The sequence below is a fragment of the Sceloporus occidentalis genome, unplaced genomic scaffold, assembly GCF_023333645.1.
Source record: "Sceloporus occidentalis isolate IW3139 unplaced genomic scaffold, rSceOcc1.0.p SCAF_1, whole genome shotgun sequence".
In the NCBI taxonomy this organism is placed as follows: domain Eukaryota; kingdom Metazoa; phylum Chordata; class Lepidosauria; order Squamata; family Phrynosomatidae; genus Sceloporus; species Sceloporus occidentalis.
The window spans coordinates 152,009,617-152,029,001 of record NW_028316981.1 but is presented as its reverse complement, the minus strand read 5'-3'; the positions used below and the strand labels follow the sequence as shown (position 1 = coordinate 152,029,001).

The 19,385-nt window shown below is 44.4% G+C and overlaps 1 protein-coding gene across 1 annotated transcript in view; it reads right to left on the bottom strand.

The window, feature by feature from the left end:
• TROAP (trophinin associated protein) overlaps nucleotides 1-15,603 on the bottom strand; it is a 36,744-nt gene extending 21,141 nt beyond the window's left edge. Inside the window, exons 1-8 of the mRNA XM_089477622.1 lie at nucleotides 15,539-15,603; nucleotides 11,180-11,413; nucleotides 10,201-10,375; nucleotides 7,208-7,365; nucleotides 4,604-4,685; nucleotides 4,368-4,456; nucleotides 1,552-1,676; nucleotides 539-579 (exon numbers count right to left, since the gene is read on the bottom strand). Coding sequence (XP_089333748.1) covers nucleotides 539-579; nucleotides 1,552-1,676; nucleotides 4,368-4,456; nucleotides 4,604-4,685; nucleotides 7,208-7,365; nucleotides 10,201-10,375; nucleotides 11,180-11,359 — 850 coding nt within the window. The 5' untranslated portion in view covers nucleotides 11,360-11,413; nucleotides 15,539-15,603. The remainder of the gene's footprint in view (nucleotides 1-538; nucleotides 580-1,551; nucleotides 1,677-4,367; nucleotides 4,457-4,603; nucleotides 4,686-7,207; nucleotides 7,366-10,200; nucleotides 10,376-11,179; nucleotides 11,414-15,538) is intronic.
• Between the last annotated feature and the right edge of the window lie 3,782 nt (nucleotides 15,604-19,385).

Genomic DNA, 19,385 nt, shown 5'->3' with positions numbered 1-19,385 from the left:
CTAAACATGAAACTCATTTATGTTTCATATACACCTTATACACATAGTCTGAAGATAATTTTATACACAATATTTTAAATAATTGTGAGCATCAAATCAAGTCTGTGTACATTGAACCAACAGAAATCAAAGGTGTTACAACTTTGGATTGTGGAATATAGTGGGGCCCCATTATCTGCAGGCTTGCCATCTGCGGATTTAAGCATCTGTGAATGGCAAGCCCCATTGTCCCCAATGGCAATGTATGCACGCTGTTGTGCACGTTGCACTGCCATTAGGGACAACAGGACTTGAGGTCCTGTGTTTTTGGCAACCATGAGGTGGGGGGTCCGGAACAAATCCCCCACAGATACCAAGGTTCAACTGCATTTCAAATTTCACCATTTTAGATAAGTGACATTTAACCTTTACTATCAAATTTATGTATATAATTAACAGTGGGCAAAACTGTTGTCTGCCTGTAAGCCATTTAGAGGACAGAACCTACACCCACTCTTGTCCATCCATCTGGATTATAAAGAAAAATATTTTCGCTTACCTTTCCATGATGATCCTGTGGCTTCATTTGTCCCAGTTGAGCTGCAGTTGAAAAGCAAAAAATAACAGTTACAAGGTGTTACATGTGAACAGGGCCTCTCACCTCCAGGATTTACTCTCGGATGTATTATTCAAGCCGGGAGCAGTGGTATGATTCAGAGAAAATAAGGAGATCATCATGCCTAATCTTCATGTTCCTACTGAAAAAGGGCAACTTGTCTTCCCTCAATTAGATACATTCAAAGCAAGGAAGGAAGAGAAGCAGCAACCCCAGTTTTCATATAGTGCAAGACGAAAAGCAGAGTCACTCTCTCCACTATGGCCACTTGTCCTCTGTGGACAGCAGAACAGCCCACAAAAGGTAGACAACATTTGCTTTCCACAGAGCCAGTCAGTGCCCAGCTATGAGGGGTCCATAGAGTCCCACATTACAAGCAGGGCATTCTGGGAAACTGATGGTGATACAGCAGCACAGGCAACCACCTGGACAGTACGTCTCTAACTTTGTCTTAGCCCGCAATTTCCAGAAGCTCAAGCTAGCACAACTTATGGTCAGGGATGCTGGGAACTAAAGTCCAAAACAGCCAGAGGGCGAGCTAAGTATTTGGACTCTTGCTGTATCTGGAGAGACATGCATTGATTGTTCCTCTGGTGCAGCATTTCCTCAGCAGGAAAGCAACTAGTAGAGTTCTCCCAATACCTCCCATATGATTCAGGCCAATAGTGATCAAGAAGACTCTCCCAGAGCAATGGTGATTGTATGCACACTTTGTTGCCCTCACACATCCCCATCTGAAGCAGAATTTCCCACGCTAATAGGAGAACCAGCAATGCTGCAGTACATCTCCAAAAGAGATATTACACCTCTCCACCAGAAGAGTGAGAAAGCAGGACAAAAACAACCATTAGTTTATTCATCATGCATTGTGGCCTTAATACAACTTCCTTGTCTTTCACAAATGTTGCAGGCCATTCACCTATACAACCCATTGGGCATTACTGTTACTCTCTCACCTTTGAAGTGGGATACCCGCCTGGGTCATTCTGGTCAGACATTCTGTGCTGGGCTTGGCTGCAGGATCTTCAGATTTGCCCACTCCCAGATCCTGTGCTGTCTGTCTTGGCTTAGCTGCCTCCACCTGATGCAAATGTCACAGAGACACAAGGCCAACTGCTCTTAAGCACAATTCTGCTGGCAGAAGCCACAAAAACAGGTAAAGGGGCAGCTTAATACAGTAACCCATCCATGACTATTGCCCCCTTCAGAACACTCCAATCAGCTTTTCCAGAGTGGGGAAGGAGCGCAGCTACTCCAAATATTGGCATACCACATGCAGCCGTCACAGGGACAGTCCATGCAAACAGGAGCAAGGACTAATTCAAAATGATAGCACTTATGCTGCCATTTTGGAGCAGTCCTTCTAGTAGTGGAACTGCTCCCACACTGACATTTTGGTAGTTGTTCAAGACTGCCACTCTATTGTGTTGTGCCCTGACCAGCCACTCAAGATAGTGCTTGCATCTGGTTTCATGGTGGGAAAGTACCATCTCAGCTGCTAGCTACTAATTCCAAGAGGCTAGCCAGCCTGGAATCTGGGATTTTGAAGGACTATGGAGAGGCGATAGGCGCAACAAAGAATTCGTTCTATGGTGCACGTATCGCTTCCGCGGAGTCGCGTCCAGCAGAGCTGTTCAGGGTTGTGAGGGAGCTAACTCAACTCCCTCCGGCTCCGAACCCTATTCTTGAACCATCCAAGGCCTGCTGTGACCAGTTTAACAACTTCTTCGCGGATAAAACCTCTTGGATAAGGGAAGGTCTTGACGCCAGCATTAGAGCAGAAACCAGAGGTATCCAGAGCTTCCGTGGACTCGATTGTACTGGATCAGTTTGAGTCTGTAAGTACCAAGGATGTGGACAAGATCCTTAGAAGCGTTAGGAAGACAACTTGCTCTCTCGATCCCTGTCCCTCGTGGCTAGCGGCTCAGGGGGGACCGGTAGTAACTTCATTGTTACACCGGATTATTAATACATCTCTGAGGGACGGGCAATTTCCATCTAGTTTAAAATTGGCCATCGTAAAACCTTTGTTAAAAAAGCCCTCCCTCGACCCCCTGATGCATAACAATTATCAGCCAGTCTCGCTGCTGCCATTTTTGGGGAAGGTGATCGAGAGGGCGGTTGCAATCCAGCTTCAATCGATCTTGGATGAAACGGATTATCTAGACCCATTTCAAACCGGCTTTTGGGCAGGTTACGGGGTTGAGACTGCTATGGTCGCCTTGGTCGATGATCTCCGTCTGAGCATGGACAGGGGTAGCGTGTCCCTGTTAGTGCTCTTAGACATCTCAGCAGCTTTCGATACCATAGACCATGGTATCCTTCTGGAGTGCCTGGTAGAGTTGGGAATCGGGGGCACTGCGCTCCAGTGGTTCCGATCCTACCTCTCTGGGAGGTTCCAGATGGTGCAGCTGGGGGACGTGTGCTCCGATAAGAGGGCCCTTAAATCTGGGGTCCCTCAAGGAGCCATTCTGTCTCCCATGCTCTTTAACATTTACATGAAACCACTGGGAGAGATCATCCGGAGACATGGGGCACGGGGTTATCAGTACGCTGATGACACCCAAATAGGCTTCTCTATGTCTCCGAGTGATGCAGTGACCAAGGATGGCATCTCTCCTCTCGTGGCCTGTCTGGAGTCGGTAATGGGCTGGATGAGGGAAAACCGACTCAGCCTGAATCCAGAGAAAACGGAAGTACTTGTGATAGGTTCTTCCGGCCCAGGGATGGTGGTGGTTCCACCTGTCCTGAATGGGATCACGCTTCCTGTGAAGGACTCAGTATGCAGTCTGGGGGTGCTCCTTGACTCGTCGCTTCACCTTACATCTCAGGTGGATGCGACAGTCAGGAGTACCTGTTATCAGCTTCGGCTGATACGCCAGCTGCGTCCCTACCTGGGCCGGAGGGACCTTGAAACTGTATTACATGCTCTGGTAACCTCTCGTTTGGATTTCTGCAATGCGCTCTACATGGGGCAGCCCTTGTATCATACCCGGAAGCTGCAATTAGTGCAGAATATGGCAGCACGACTGGTCACTGGTTCATCCAGGGCCAGTCATATAACACCGGTCCTTAAAGACCTACACTGGCTGCCTATTCGCTTCCGGGCGCAATACAAGGTGTTGGTTATTACCTATAAAGCCCTAAATGGCTTGGGCCCAGGGTACTTAGAGGACCGCCTCTCCCCATACAATCCGCCCCGCACACTCAGATCATCTGGGCAGCAATTGTTAACAGCTCCAGAGGTTCGACTAGTCACCACCACCAGGAGGGCCTCTACCACCTCGGCCCCCAACCTCTGGAACTCGCTGCCTGTCGAGCTCCGCTCGGCCACCTCCCTTGTCCAATTTAAGAAGGGTCTGAAGACCTATCTTTTCGAGCAGGCTTACCCCTGACTCCCACCCCTGGATACTCTCTCCCCCCCTCCTTCGTCAGCATTGTTCAGCTGGCATGAGTTTGGGTTATTGGGTTGCTGTTTTTACTGTATGTTTTAACTGTTTTGGATTTTGTTGTATGCATTTTTGTTGTAAACCGCCTTGATTTTCTTAGAAGGGCGGTATAGAAATAAAATTTTATTATTATTATTATTATTATTATTATTATTCTTTAATCTCCATTCATACAATTCCTTGTAACTTTGCTAAAGTACAGTAGCTCCTAAGCAAACATGTTCAGAGACTGGTAGAACCTTTCAAACCTTTCACCACCCCTAGCTATTTAGTCAGTGCTGCCACATGCTCGTCAGAGAGAAGAGAGAGCATGCATTACTCACCCTGGGACCAATGTTCTTGAGATTAGTTGACAATGTCTTTAGCTGCTGAGTGTTCAGAGCCAGGCCACAGGACTGTGGGTGTTCTGAATCTGCCATGAGAAAATAAAATGAGGCATTTATAGTTTCAGATTCAATTCTCTGTGCCCAGAAGCAGTAAATTCAGCTATTTCAGAGATCCAGTAAATTGCAATGTGGAAGTTGAATGAATGAGTCTCAGACCCCAAATTCATTCGTACCTTTCGAAGTTGATTTGGAGATGCAAGAAAAGCGAACAAGATTTCCTTCAGGAACATTCGTATACAGGGAGCCTCGGGCAGTCTACAGGAAGAGGGAATATATTAACCCCCCAAAAAAAACCCCACCCTAAGGCAAAACAGAATGCAGAGAAGCCCTTAGTAATTACATGGCTCAGTCTAAATGGCTGAGTCTACCACAAGTATTGATTGCCACTTCCATAGTTTTCAAGAAATGGTAGATAGCACGCACAACCAAAATGGAAGGCATACACCTAAAGGTGGATTTTCATGCAGACTAGGGTAAAATTTTGCTGAAGTGGATTTTTAGGATAAGCACAGAAAAGCCTTCCCAGTACACAGGAGAATTTTTTTCACATGTTTATTCATCAAAGCTAAGCACCAACACAGAAGAATTTATGCAACTGCGCACTAGCCCAACACTAAAGCTAAGCTGGAACTGAAATTCTTTTTGAAAGGGAAAATTAAATCCAAGGAGAAAAGAAATCAACACGTGGGAAAGTAGATTTTCAAATTTCTTTCATTAAATGTTCTCATTAAAAGCTCTCTTAATCTACCTACCTAACAGACTATATTTTGAGCTACTGCCTCACTTATAATAGAAGTGTGCCTACATTCCTGCTCTACTCCATTTATAGATCCATTTTCAGGCCTGATTATGGGGATGGAAACAGTTTTGGTCACCTCAGTGGATGACCTATGCAGGGAACTGGTCAGGGGGAACTGTGACCTGGTTGGTTTTGTTGGACCTCTCAGTGGCTTTTGATGCCATTGACCATGATATCCTTCTGGGATGGGGCTTGGAGGTACTGTTCTACACTGACTATGTTCTTTCCTGAACATGAAACCACCGAGAGAGGCTGTCCAGAGGTTTAGGGTCAGGTATCACCAGAATGCTGTTGATACCAACCTTTGTTACTCCTTTCCAACTAATTCCAAGGAAGGTGTTGAACTGGTGCCTGGCATTTGTAATGGACTGAATGAGGGCAAACAAACTGAAGCTTAATCCAAACAAGACAAAAGGTGCTTCTCGTCAGTTGAAAGACAGATCTGGAAATAAGGATTCAGCCTGTGTTATATGGGGATATACAGTGCGCTCGCTTCATACACAGGCATGCCTTATGCAGCTTTCAGCATACGCTGGAAGCTGCTCTGGAAGAAGCAGCACCATGTGCCAGAAAAAGCAATGGGGCTTGAGCATACAAAGAATTTCCCTTACACAGGAGGGGGTCCGGAACGAATCCCCCGCATAAGGGAAGGGACCACTGTACTCCCCTCTGAAAACACAGGTTTTTAGTTTAGGGTACTCCTAGATTCAGCTCTGACCCTGGAAGCCCAGGTTTCAGCAGTGACCAAGAGTGCTATTGCATAGTTAAAACTAGCGCTCTTACTGCACCTGTTTCTGGAGAGGATGGATCTGGCCACGGTGGTACATGCCTTAGTTACCTCCCATTTGGATTACTACAATATGTTCTACATGGGGTTACCTTTGAATGTTCTCAAATTTTCCCGTTGGCTGCAGTCAGATTGTTAACTGGCTCCATGGGCTGCCAGTCCGTTTCCAGGTACAATTCAAAGTGCTGATTTTGATCTATAAAGCCCTATATTGCTTGAGTCCAGGACTCTATCTCCTTTGATGAACCCATTAGAGTGCTAATATCATTTGGAGAAGCCCTTTTCTCTGTCGCACCACCCTCTCAGGCTTATTTGGTAGGAACAAGGGAGATAGCCTTCTTGGTGGCTGTTTCCATCCTTTGGAGCTGCCCTCTAGAAAGGCCAGGATGGTCCCACCTTTGACAGCAGGTCGAAACATTTCTGCGCCATCAAGCTTTTACATACATACATTAGGGTTTTAATGCTGTGCAGTTCTGTGTTAAATTTGCTATATAGTTTGAGTGTTGGGCTGTGAGTCTGGACACCAGCGTTCAATTCTCCGCTTGGCCATGAAACCCTCTGGGTGACCTTGGGCAAGTCACATGCTCTCAGCTTCAGGGGAAGGCAATGGCAAACCTCCTCTGAACAAATCTTGTCAAGACAACTCCATAATAGGTTTGCCTTAAGGTCACCATAAGTCGGAAACAACTTGAAGGCCACAACAACAACATATAGCAATAGCATTTACATTTCTATATTGTTTATAGTGCTAAGCACTCTAAGCAGTTTACAACATGTAAGCCAATTGCCCCCAACAAGCTGGGTAGTCATTTTACCAACCTACGAAAGGTCAGAAGGCTGGGTCAACCTGGAGACCTGCAGATTTGAACTAACAACATTTTTGTTGCAGTACCAGCAGTTAACCACTGTGCCACCAGTGCTCCCTAGATTTTTAATGCATTTAAATATTTTTAATGTTTAGAGTTTTACCTTCATAAATTGTTTTTTAAATCTTATATTTGTACTTAATCTTTTTGTATTGTTTTTAAACTCTGTTGTTTTAAAGATGGTGTTACCTGCCTTGACTCCCATTATCAGGAGGAAGGTGGAATAAAAATGAATAAAAACAGTAAATAAATATGCAATGGACAAACATGCAGCGCATCAACACATAGTTACACAACAGCATGTTTATGGGAAGGAGGAACTCACTGTAGTGCTTGCTGAGCATGCTCTATTTCCTCTCAGAGGGACTCTTCGGGCCAGGCTGGGCTTATGGGTTGCACTCACTGTGTGGTTATTCAACCCTGTGTTGGACAATATGCTGGCAAGAGCTGCAACATCAGGCACAAACTCAACTGTGCTCACTCCTACAAAAAGAATTATGGACTCACATGAGCAGCACAGAAGATTAAAAAGCACAGCTGAGGGAGAAAAAGAAATCCTAAGCAGTTGCTTACCCATCAATACCCAGTTTTCCCACTCCCTGCCCCAACCCCCAGTCAGAAACATTTCCCTGAACCTGCCCTTGAAAAAGTGGAAGACTAGAAAGAACTCAAACTTCTCAGCCATACCAGTGATCACAAATCACATCACTAGATGAGATAAAGATACCAAACAGGGTCCACATCTTCCAGAATACGATGAGCCGCAAGTAGAGAATGGGATGGAGGGGAAGGGGAAGCAAGATGAACTGTGCTAGCAGTATTGATAGATGGATTGATATGTACCAGAGCATCTTTAGGAAATAATTTGTTTTGATTAGTATAAACCTGAATGGCTAAGACAAGTAAACATACATGCTTCAGTGGAGAGGATAGTGGAACAAACTCTGTTTACTCCTGCTTACCAGATGCCTAATTATACTGACTGATCAGCTCGTCCATCAGCGCTCCAAGAGCCCAGATGAGCACCACTGCTGCTAGGAAACTGCATTAGCTCATGAGCTAAAGCCTAAGCATGTGCTATTATCAGTTTTCTACTTGAGTGGTAGCATATGATAGTTAAGAAGACATCCTGTTGATCCTGAAATGTCTCTCTTTCTGGGGATATCCTTGCAAATGACTCAGTTAGGTGACACAAAGATCTATTACAGTAAAATAATTAAATATGCAAGAAAGGACTTATAACATAAATACCCACATCCCTCAACTTGAGAAAATTTATTTCTGCTAAACAATTATCCCAGTTTTCCAGACTGACTTACAGTCCTCGGGCTCAAGAAAATCAGTGTATTTGAAACAAAATGACTGAATAATTTGCTCGAGGCCAGTTAGTAAACTCTGCAATCTTGACACATGTTCGAACAAGGCTTACATCCAAACCAGTATCCTGACTATCTCCCCAGACTGAAGTTAATCAGTGGCTGCTTTTAGTAGTGCTAAAATCATATTTTAGTATTATGTGAACAAGATCAACTTTTCCCTAGGGTTCACATGCCTGTCCTCCTCTGGTGCAACTGTACAAAAAACAAAAAAAGCTTTCTCTGCATTATAGATTATCCACAGTTTATCTGAACTGTTGATAATCCCCACTACAATTTGCAAAAGCAAGACAGCTTCATAAATCATGGCTTGAAAGTGGCTTGTTTCCACTAATTAAATGTAAGTTAACTGCAGCTGTTGAGGTTTAGATGATGTAGCAAGTTGTGCTTAATGGAGAACACAAACAAAAGCTACAGAGCTATTCCTCATGATCCCGCCTACGGAGGGAGGAAAAAGTACAGAAGCCCGGGGAGAGACCAGGCTCTTCTCATAACTGTAAACTATAGCATATTTTAAAATATAGCATAATAAACTAATGCTATTATTATTATTATTATTATTAACCTTTATTTATGAAGCGCTGTAAATTTACACAGCGCTGTAAATGCAATTTTTTTTTAGTTAGACGGTTCCCTGCCCTCAGGCTTACAATCTAAAAAGACATAACACAGAAGGAGAAGGGAGTGGTGACGGGAAAGGGTAAGAGGTCCAGCAGTTCCTCTCAACCTCCGAGGCCTGGACCAAGGCAGATGGACAGGAGGGAGGGCTTGGCTTCAAAATGGAAGGTTAATCATTATCCAGGGAAAATGCATACTCACAAGTAGGATAATACATATACAGTACATAGCAATACAGGAAATGGATCAATAAACAGTCAACAACAGAACATCAGATAGTAAGCGACAATTATGCGATGTCTGGGAAGGCTTCTCTGAACAGGATGGTTTTCAACTCTGTTTTGAAGCTGGTTAAAGAAGTGATGACTCTTGCTTGTGGAGGAAGAAGGTTCCAGGAGTGAGGGGCAGCAAGTGAAAAGGGGCGAATCCGGGATGGGGCAGAGGAAATCCTGGGCTGAGACAGGAACCCTTGACTACCAGAACGGAGGGCCCGAGTGGGAAGGTGAGGAGAAAGAAGGTCTGATAAGTAAGGAGGGGCCAGTCCATGGAGGGCTTTGAATGTCGACAGCAGGAGCTTATACTGAATGCGGAAAGGGAGAGGGAGCCAGTGAAGGGATGCCAACACAGGAGAGATGTGGTCAGAGCGGTGGGTGGAAGTGATAATGCGTGCAGCTGAATGCTGGGCAGAGATTAAAGGACGGAGGTGAGAAAGAGGAAGTCCAGCCAGGAGGACATTACAGTAATCAAGTCGTGAGATCACTAGGGCATGGACCAGGATCTTGGCAGGATCAGCCTGGTGTAATGGTTTGAGCATTGGACTAGAACACTGGAAGGCCAGGGTTCAAATCCCAGCTTGGCCATGGAAAAAGACTGGGTGATCTCAGGCAAGTCACAGAGGATGGCAAAGGCAAACCCCCTCTGAAGAAACTTGCCAAGAAAACCATAGGGTAACGGTAAGTCAGAAACAACTTGAAGGCACACAACAACAAACTACTACAGTTTAGCACTAGACTGGGGAGTCTGTAGCCTTCCAATGCCTTTGGACTGCAACTCCCAAATTTCTTCTAGCCATGAGAGCTGAAGCTAATGTAGTTGCAATCCAACCATATCTAGAAGGCCTACACTCCTCCCCCTCCCTTTAGTATTACACAGAAGCCACTTCATGGGTCCTGTTTGTATTATTTAGTCATCAACAGATTCCAAGCAGCAAGTGTACCAACAACACATTATTCCAAGTTAAAACTAGTTACGACGTACATTTTGCTTTCATTCATCTTTGTCTTAAATACAAGCACCTAATCTCCTCTCCCACTGGGATCCATACCTTTACCATCAGAGACACTGCCTTCATTCCTATGACCAAATGTGCTGAGCTGCACTTCCCCCAGGGGTTCTCTGGAAAGGCTCTTGGGCATTAAGGCAGCTACTGGTTGCAAAGCTCCATCACCAGGTGTTGAACTCGTGTGAGGCACCTTGCTTCTGCCACTGGATGTGCATACCTACAGAAAAGGAGGGCATGAACTGAATGGCCTCCATCTTTAGAACCTTCCCAGCTTTAGGCAAAGTTCTTCCCCACTCTCTTGTGGATGTCCTTTAGGGAATGAGGGAAGACTTCTTATTCAAATGCAGTAGCACAGGCCTGAGCCAAATCCTTGCTGGACTGTAACCTCCATCAGCTCTGGCCAGCATAACCAACGGTTTTGGAAGAAGGGAACTACAGTCTAACAATTTCTAGAGCAAGTATGGGAATTATGCAGCCCACTTAAGGCACCAGGGCTCCTTCCCCAACTTGCTGGGAAGAACATCTGCATAAAATGGCCAATTTGAAGTTAACTTAAAAACAGCTCCTGAAACTCTGTGTGTGTGTGCATGCTTGCATGTGCACACATGTAACTGGCCACTTGGCATGCATCTACACTGCAGAAATAATGCAGTTTAATGCTATTTTAACTGCCATGGCTCCATCCTACAGAATCCTGGGAATTGTAGTTTGTGAGGCACCAGCACACGTTGGCAGAGAAAGGGAGCAGAATCTAGAGAAGCTTCCCTCCTCTGCCCTGCTTTTAAAGGGTAATATAATATGGCTAAAATCAAGGTTTGCTTTGCCAGGGAGGTGGAGGGATTATTCTAATTCTGGAATATTTTCAAGCCATGCATGGGTGAATCTGTGGATGCAGAATTCATGGATAAGGAGAGCCAACTGTAATGAAATTGAGGAAGTCTGAAGAGGGCAGGCACAAACCTTCCCCAAAAACAAGAGAACACACTATCTGGGCCATGCCAAAAACAACTTTCACACTCACCTGCTGACGCCAGCACTGCTGCTGGTGCAATTGCTTCCGTTCTGGCGGAACTCCACTTTTGGACAGCACAGGGATCTTGCTGCTGCTCAAGGCATTTCTAGCACGGACAACGCTCTCCTTCCATGCCAGCTCTGGGAGGGGCAAGGCACCTTGCTGATTTTCCTTCCCCACTTGAGCCATTTAGTAGCGTTATCCCAATCCTATGGCTTAGTTTCTCTTTGTCAGTGCTTGTACCTGTGTGTGGTTTTTAAAAAGGTTTTGTGACAGACAAAGAGAGAGAAGTAACAGAGCAAGGCTAGAGGGAACAAACTGTTGTAATTATTTGTTTTTTAGTCTGAGTGCCATCAGCACATGACAGGCTAACCATATGCACTTTTGGATTCTTGCTCAGAAGTACAATGGAGGTCTCAGTACAACCAGACACCTAAAACCTGGTTGTATAGTCAACTGCTCAGTTTCCTTTCAAGCTGCAAAATGTTCATGAATACTGAAGAACCTCCTATCAATTTCCTCACAAAAGTGCCAGAAGATGCACCAGTACTCAAAAAAAAAGTGCCAGAAGATACAATAACTACTCTACAGTGGCTTACAAAAGGCGCTACAGCCCCAAGGCAACCACTGTATGCCATTTATAAAGGGCAGTTCAGGAAGGAGAAGCCTAGGTTGGGCAGAGTCCTCACCTGTTTCCCAGATTGCTCCAGGGCAGCAGCCATGACACTTCTGCTGCCCAAAGAGCTTCCACCGGAAGCAGGTAACAGGCAAAGCCCAACCGTAGCGGTGCCAGGCTCAACCTCAACCAGAATTTGCTTTACACTCCTTCCTCGAGAATAGTAAGCTGGATAGTTTGTGAAAGCAGTCCCCTTTTCCTCACTTGCTCTCGAGTCTCACTGTTTCCTCGGACATTGCTTCTTTAGTATGAGGTTGAAAACACAATGTAGAAATAATCCAGTTTGAGACAACTTTAACTGCATTGGCTCTGTGCTAGAGAATCCTAGGAATTTATTGTGTCACCAGAGCTCTGACAGAGAAGGCAATAGTTTTGTGAGACACAGTTCCCAGAATTCCCTAGCATGGAGCAAGTCACTCTCAAACTGGATTATTTCTGCAGTGTGTTTTCGACCTGAGTTCAGATTCTGAGAATAGACTTCTCTGAATGTAAAGGTTGTAAAGTAGAAATAGTTTTTACTTAAGAGGGTCTTGTCACTGCTTTACGGTGAAGAGCCATGCGTGCCATTCCATGAAATTTGTAGAAATAGAGAAGCCACCCCATATTCCTCACCCCCTGGCCCTAGCCTCCGGGTTTTGTCATCTACAAGGCTGACATCTTGTCTTCAGTCCCCTGGCCCAGTCCCTTCAGTTCCCTGGCAGAATCCTCTGTACTACCTTTGATTTTTTGAACCAGGGTGCATTTAAAAAAAAGCACAAGAATAAGTTCAAGAAACATGGCTCTAGCAGTGGTTCCTGCTTCTAGGCTTCTCCATGTGTCACCTCCACAGTCTCCATGGGGATCCTGTGAGAGCCGCACAAGCAGGGTGACTAGATATCCTCACCACAAAGGAAGAGAAGGCACCACAAAATGTAGGGCATGCAAGGAAAATGGAGAGCATGGCCAAATAAAAGCTGGAAACACTAATATAAATGTTAATTCGTGCTTCTCAATTATGCTCAAAAGGCAGGAGAATTTTAAATTCCTCCTGGACAGAAGACTGAAACGTAGGGCATGTCCTGGAAAAGGAGGGTGTCTGGTCACCCTGTGCACAAGAGAAAGAAATGTTAACAGATGCAGTTCTTCCCAGCACAGTAAAGCACCACTGGGAAAACTATACACAGCAGTCACACAACTTTTAAACAACAGGAGCCTTACCAGAAGGGTGTCATCTTCATAAAGTTTTCTTCTGTCTAGCACAATGTTTTCTGACCTTTGGCCCACCAGGTGTTTTGGACTTTAATTCCTAGAAGCCTCTGCCAGCTTGAGCAAAAGTCATGAATTCAGGGAGCTGAAGTCCAAAATGACTAGAGGATCAAAAAGTTAGAAACCACTGCTCTGGCACTACTGCTTGATCATCCGTTCCACCCTGCTTCTTTGTCTAGTCCAGCAGTGGCAATCATATGGCCTTCCAGATGTTGTTAAGACTGTAAGTTCTAGCAACGCTAACCAGAAGACCAAAGGATGCTGGGCGTTACACTCCAGTCCAACAAACATCCAGAGGGCTGAAAGATGTTAGTGCCTGAGGGATAATCCTCTTCTTTAGCCACTGCCATCTTTCAACCACCTTGAATATTAACCAGCATTCTTTGTTACCAAGAAAATCTCTTTACCCCAATACACATAATTATGAGACCCAACACTAATAATAATAATAATAATAGTAATAATAATAATTTATATTTTCCCCCCTCTCCAAGGATCAAAGTGGGAGCCTTATATCCCCCATACACTTCTAAAATTATTATTTTGTTTATATATATCCCACCTTCCTCTCAGTACAGGGAGCCCCCTTAGGCCTAAGCCACTAGGTTTTGAGTGCTGAAGACTCTTGATATGATAAAAAAATTATCCTTATCTCAGGGAGGCTTAAACAGGGAATTTTTCTGGCCCACTAGATGTTCTGCACTACAGCTCCCACAAGCCCCTTAACACTGTAGGCAAAGCCATGCTTCACACACTAAACACAGAATATCCTCTCTTCTGACAGTATACTTTTTCAGCCTTCTGTTTAGATCGCCCATTACTGAAATACTGATATAATACTAATACAAAGTAATACCTGACAGCAACCTCTCCCCTGAGAGATAGAGGCTGCATCTGCATTGCAGACACAATCCAGTTTGACACCACTTTACTTGCCATGGCTCAATGCTATGGAATTCTGGGATCTGTAGATTTGTGAGACACTTATGCACCTCTGTCACAGAGCTCTGGTGCCACAACCAGGATGTCCAGACACCCTCCTTTTCCCTGACACGTCCTACATTTCAGCCTTCTGTCCAGAAGGAATACCAAAATGTCCTCCATTATGAGCATGATTAAGCAGAATGAATTTACATATCTGAGTTTTCTTAGCTTTTATTTGTTCATGCCCTACATTTTCCTTGAATGTCCTCCAGTTTGCAGTGCCTTGTCCTCCACTGTGGTTATGACATCTGGTCACCGTGGCCACCACAAACTACAAGTCCCAGGATTCCATAGCCCTGGCCTAAACCATAGCAGTTAAAGCCGTGTCAACCTGGATTATTTCTGCAGTGAAGATGCAGCCAGAGAAGAGCTGTGAGAGATTTGAGTAGAGGGCAAAACTCACCTCAGCAAACTATTGTACCCTCATGATCCAAGGTTTCGAATTTGAATTTACATTCTCACAAGCAAAAGGCTTATCTAGGTCTGTCTCTGGATTTTCCACTCCAAACATGCATCTGAGGAAGTAGGCTCAAGTCTAGGAAATCTCATGCTCCCACCTTCTTTCTTTCAGTTAGTCTCAAAGGTGCTACAAGATCCCTTTGCTGACTGATTTTCCAGACTAACATGGCTATGTCTTTGGATCCACATTAAATTATCTTTGTATCCATTACCTCCCTTGAAACTGCTGGAACATGCTATTTCACTCATTCACAGGTGAAATGTCACAACCTCAAAGGAGGACAAAGCACTGAACAAAGTACGACCAAAGAAAAGCTAAAAACACTCCTATAAAGGTCAGTTCTTGCTTCTTAGTCCTGCTCAAAATGGAGGACGTTTTGGAATACATCCTGGACAGAAGGCAGACATGTAAGGTGTGTCCTGGAAAAGGAGGACTTCTGGTCACCCTGAGGGCAGGGCCCCACAAAATGTGGGACATTCAAGAAAAATGGAGGACATGACCAAAGAAAATCTGAAAACACTCACAGAAATGAAAATGCATGCTTCTTGACTCACATTCAAAATGGAGGACGTTTTGGAATGCCCTCCTGGAGAGGAGGGCTGAAATGTTGGACGTGTCCTGGAAAAGGAGGACGCGCGGTCGCCCTGGGGGCAAGGCACCACAAAATGTAGGACGTTCAATAAAAATGGAGGGCATACCCAAATAAAGGCTTAAACACTCATATATATGATGTAAATCCCATGCTCTGAATGTAGGGCGTTTTGGAATTCCTCCTGGACAGGCACCGCAAAAATGTAGGACGTTCAAGAAATTGGAGGACACGACCACCTAAAGACTGGAAACACGGAAATGAACATTCGTGCTTCTGGACATGCTCAAAATGGAGGGCGTTTTGGAAATGTAGGGCATGTCCGGGAAAAGGAGGACGCCTGGTCGCCACCCTGTTCCTTCATGGCTCGCTCCTCTTTTGCAAAGCCCTGAAGACCCCATTATTATCACTCACCTCCCCTTCCTTCCTTCCTCGAGCAGGACACTTGCCTCACTCCATCCACACCAACCTCCGCCACCATTTCATAAAGAAGCAAAGGGCTCTGATTGGCCGGTCCGCCTCCGCACGTGCTTCCTGAAGGGGCGTGGTTAGAACGTTGAGAAGAACAGAGGAGAAGGCGGGTCGGGAGAGACCAAAGGGAACAGGAAGAGGGGGGATGCGGAATGAGGAGAAGAGGCAGAAGAGACCAAAGGGAGCAGGAAGGGGGGGATGCGGAAATGGCTAACCTTTCCTCTTGGCAGAGAGGCCTGCAGATGGGTTGATTTATGATATCAATTGGGACCCAAAGCGGCTTACAGTCTAAAAACTTCCAATTAAAAGCTTGCAAAGACACAGCTTAAAAACTTACAAAAGTGATAACTAAAATAGAATTAGACTGTTGCCATGTTAAAGCAGATCCATCGTTCAAAAACAGAATACAGCACAATTAAAAAGAGAAAAACACTTAAAAGCTATACACATCAAAACAACACAACAACACCCCCAGGATGTTGTTTAAAAGCTTCCTGAAGGAGGTTTGAAGGCTCCCTTGTTCACTGGGCTCTGGAAGCCCTATTATTATTATATTCATTTCCAGAGCCCAGCTCCAGAATATTGATATAATGTATAGATAAGTGCCTCTGAACATGTACAGACTGCGTTTACTACAAAATATCCATGCCACTAGGTGACCTTGGGTGAGTCACACTCTCAGCCTCAAAGGAAGGCAAGGGCAAACCTGTGAACAAAGGTGACCAGATGTCCTCACCCCAAAGGAGGACCAGGCAGTGCAAAATTGGAGGGGATTCAAGAAGAAAGTATGCGGTGACAAAAGCTGAAATGTAAATCCATGCTTCTTAGTCCCACTCAAATCCTCTCAGCATGTTAAAAACCACAGATCTATAACTTTGGCCACCCAAACTGAAGTCATAAGAAAAGTGGATACTAGTGAAAGGGGGGAAAATAATCCCTGGATGAAGCTTTTAAGTGGTTTCTAGAATGTTTAAGTGCTTTTGTTTACTTACACAAGGTTGATCTGATGTAGTTGCTTTGTTTCATGTGGATATTGCTAGCTTTAAATAAACATTTGCTGAAACATATTGAGTTGATCTTCTTTTTGTGGTCCAGGAACCTATCCCCATTCTTTCCATGTTATTTCTGACTCTGGTACCAAAGATTCTGGTAAAGAAGTAGTCATGCAAAGGAACACTTCTGTTTAGATAAATGAGGTATATTTGTATTGTGTTCAAAGTCATTATCTCTCTCTGTAGTCCAGGGATATGGAAACACTGTTCCTTCAGCTCCCAAAAGTCCTAGCCAGAAGGGGCAATGATAAAAGATTAGAAAACTTGTAGTTTTCAAAGGTTCCCCACCCCTGGCATAGCCTTTACAAGAACCTTGTCAACCTTATGAGGAAGGAAGGTACAGTTTTCTTGATACAATTGATAAATAAGTGAAGTTAGTTGGTATTAAAATACTATCTTAATAGTTTTTTAAGTGCCTTTTAGGTCATGTGTTTAGCTTCCAATATATACCAGCACAACAGTGTCCTTAAAAATCAGCTACTATTTCCACACTGATGTCTGAAGATAAATTTGAAAGAATAGGTTTCCATTTGTGTGTAGTTTTCTGCCTAAGGGCTATTGAAATGCACTTGAAAGTAGAAACCTGATCCCCTTCCTGAATTATAATCAATAGAGAAAGATATTAATATTTGTAAATTGAGTCCTCTAGTACAGCCATACTACAGAGTCCTGACCATTGAGAAACAACGGTCTCAGAGGAACTGAGAAAGATACAGTTACAGCTGCAGGACTGTTGGAGAGGGCAGTTCTCAGTATGAGATGTACCCCTTTTGATACATTTTATGTACAGGGGCTGATTAGAGGGGAAATAAATAGAATGCTCTATTGTTGATTGCTGAAACCTTACACCAAGTAGACATGTACACTGAATGAAGTAATGGGAATCTTAGTAATGTACACATGAATTTTTTCAGTCATCTGTAATGTAACCTTACAAGCTTATAAATGTTGGAATCCTATCTCTGAAGATGCCAGCCACAGATGCTGGCGAAACATCAGGAATAAACTCTTCCAGAACATGGCCACATAGCCCGAAAAACCCACAAAAAACCTATCAATAAAGTTGCTCTTTCTTTGCTCTCACACAGACTGCCAGGTTGTTCTGTTTGAGAGGGGAGGGGAATCCCTTGATCAAGCATAACTTTCTTTCCATACAGATTCAGGATCGGCCTGCAGTCCACATACACTAAGGGTGGTTGTGGTGGGAGCTGATATGTTAGTGCTCCCTCCTGCTTATAATTGGCGGCACGTCTGGGGGAAAGCTAATGTGGGCTCATTTGGACCCAGCCAGGCTAACCTCCTTGGAACAAAGACCAGTACTACTGGGTGAGCAGTGGCTATAGTGAGTTTTCTTACTGACTTCCAGGAGGTGGCTATGGGGGTCTGGGTAGGGTAAGCATTTAGTTGTAGATCCCTGTATAGGAAAGATGGGAGGTGGAGAGAGCATTCCCATTGCCAGCCCATTGGGACTAATGTATCACCTTTGGGAGGATGGACAATTGCCAGTGAGGGCAAACATGAAGCTTCAACAGTTGGTAGAACTGTGCATGAAAAAGTGGCCCAGCTACACAAAAGAATTGAAGGTTGATGGCAAGATCTGGCCAGTGCGGGGGGCCTTCGAATCAAGACCTATCAGAGAGGTCTGGGGGGAAACTCCTGATTATACACTCAGTTACTAAACTGTGATTCTGCATCAAGATCTCCCAAATATCTCCCAAAGACTTTATACTGAATGACATAAATTCCAAATTATTATTTGACAAAACACCCATACATGGGCAATCCTTATTTCAAACATTTCCTCAGCTTCTAATGTAATAGTATGTAGAGAGATCTTGTAGCACCTTTGAGACTAACTCAAAGAAGTTGGGAGCATGAGCTTTCCTAGACCAGGGACATAGCCAGGATTTTAGGAAGGGGGGGTCCAGACTAAGTGCCACCATTATAATGGGGCTTGGGCACGGTGGCGCAGCAGCACGCACCATTCATTTTTCTAATGGAAGGGGGGGTCCAGACCCCAAGAACCCCCCCCCCCCTTGGCTACGTCTCTGCCTAGACTAAAGTCTACTTCCTCAGATGCATTTGATGGAGTGGAAGCCAGGGACAGACATGTATATGCCATTGGTATGTCAGATTGTCAATTCAAATTCAAAATCCTTTGTGCATGAAAATGAAAGTCCAGTATTAATGATGGTGGTTTGTGAACAAAGGCATTGGGAACTAGCTTTGGTGTGTGAAAATGAAGTGGCAAGTCCACTTTGGCATTGGAAACTAGCCTGTAGGTGAATACAATAGATGATTGTAGGATGCCCCCCTGAGGATGGGGTCAGATAGTGTTGAAATGTGTGTAGCTGAAACCATTATCTTTTTCAGTTTATTGCTTAGGGACTGTAGTATATAGATGAACTCCAGTTCTGCTGTTTCTCTTTCTAATCTGCCTTTGTGGTTCTTTTGTTCAAGGACCACTGTTCTGAGGTCTGAGATGGAATGACCAGGGAGATTGCAATATTCTGCCACTGGTTTTCTTCTTATCCACCTTGTTTGCTGTCCAGCTCTCCCATCTGTACATGGTGATGGTGAATACAATGGCTTGGACAAGTCTAATTTTAGTGCTCAGTTTAGGATCTTGTCTAATTCTTTCATAGCTGCCCTTCTCATTGCTAGTCTTCTGCTTTCTTGACTTCAGTCTCCGTTCTGATCAATACTTGATCCACAGTATGGGAAATCTTTTAACTATT